Consider the following 1,779-nt stretch of genomic DNA (forward strand, 5'->3'; position numbering starts at 1 on the left):
TGAACCTTTTATAGTCAAGAATCCTACGACTATATAATAAGAATTAAACTTAAAAACTAGATAAAAACCAATGTAAAACATGGTTATCTTAATATTACAGAACAAATATAATAGCTAAAATATAGATAAATCATAATATTTCTATTTTAAAATGATCCATGTTTTCATTTTTTTTTATTTTCAAAAGATAAAATTTTATATTTTCAATGCATTTTTATTAAGTAATAGCGATAAATAAAAAAATAAGTTATTTTAACTTAATTTTGTTTGGCTAAAATAATGTATTTATAATCAAAATTTAATATGTTCTTTTTATATGTGTGAAAACTCTAAAACATATAATTTTTCGAAAACGTATGGAGTATTTATCTTCGAATATGCGCTGCATTATTTTGTCTCATATTGGTATTATTACTTATTTTTCAGCTTTGTTGGTTGAGAATGGAAAGTTTCTTCTTTCGGCAAAACGCATAAGAAGAACCACTTACACAGAGTACGTCATCTCCATGCACGCAGACACCATTTCAAGATCAAGCAACACCTACATTGGCAAGATCAGGTAACAAAACCAAAAACAGTTTTCTTAATTATTTATAAAACATTGTTTAAACCTTGGCTTAATCGTTGATCCTCTCTCCTCTCAGGTCTAATTTTCTAGGGACAAAGTTCATAATATACGACACACAACCTCCTTACAACAACAACAACAAAGCCTCTCAAGCGGTTCAACCTTTAGGACTTAGCCGGAGGTTTTACTCAAAGAGAGTCTCTCCCAAAGTCCCTACCGGTAGCTACAAGATCGCTCAAGTGTCTTACGAGCTAAACGTTCTTGGCACACGTGGTCCGAGGAGAATGCACTGCGCTATGGACTCTATCCCCGCTTCTTCTCTCGCGGAAGGTGGAACCGTGCCTGGACAGCCTGAGATCATTGCCCCCCGGTCTCTTCTCGACGAGTCTTTCCGCACCATTACATCCTCCTCCTCGAGGAAGTTTATTAGCGATTACTCGGCCGAGTTTAACAGCGCTAGGTTTTCAGACATTCTTGGTACGTTGGGAGAGGAGGAGGAGGAAGAAGGGAAAGAGCGTGTTTCTTCGCCGCCTCTTGTGCTTAAGAACAAGCCGCCGAGGTGGCATGAGCAGCTACAGTGCTGGTGTTTGAACTTCAGGGGACGTGTGACGGTCGCGTCGGTCAAGAACTTTCAGCTTATAGCAGCAAACCAGCCTCAGACTCAGAGTGATGGTCCGGACAAGATCTTGTTGCAGTTTGGGAAAGTGGGGAAAGACATGTTCACGATGGACTTCAGGTATCCGCTGTCTGCGTTTCAGGCTTTTGCTATATGTTTGAGCAGTTTCGATACGAAACTCGCATGCGAATGATTAGAGAAGAAAGAGAGCTTTTGTATGTAATATATATATCACATGTGGTTTGTATGATTCAGGGAGATTCTCATCATGTGGTGTTTTTATTTTCACCTGAGAATCTTTAATGTCAGATTTGTTTCAAGAATCTTTATTTGATTATATATTATGGGTCTGCTTATGTTGTTTATTAATGCATCAAAAGATAGTTTGTCTAAATTTAATTTTCAAATATGTAGTTTGATGTATTACATATAATGGTCAAATGCAAAACGAGAATAACTATTGATATCGTAGAGCGTTATCCCTAATCTTTTTTTGAAACACTCGTTAATCGGAAGCACTAAGTCAACGATGTGAGACCCTCATCCAGGAGCTTTTTTTGTTGTTGGTCTGTGTTTTTGATTATTTTTGATGATA

At 36.9% G+C, this 1,779-nt stretch overlaps 1 protein-coding gene across 1 annotated transcript; it reads left to right on the forward strand.

Moving 5' to 3' along the window:
* Positions 1-426: 426 nt before the first annotated feature.
* On the forward strand, positions 427-1,549 carry LOC125589163 (tubby-like F-box protein 1; the record flags this gene model as incomplete). Its single annotated transcript, XM_048761509.1, is given in 2 exon segments — positions 427-559; positions 645-1,549. Coding segments are annotated over 2 exon segments (866 nt in total), but the record flags the coding sequence as incomplete, so codon positions are not given.
* Positions 1,550-1,779: the final 230 nt, after the last annotated feature.

Source organism: Brassica napus, chromosome C6 (assembly GCF_020379485.1).
Source record: "Brassica napus cultivar Da-Ae chromosome C6, Da-Ae, whole genome shotgun sequence".
In the NCBI taxonomy this organism is placed as follows: domain Eukaryota; kingdom Viridiplantae; phylum Streptophyta; class Magnoliopsida; order Brassicales; family Brassicaceae; genus Brassica; species Brassica napus.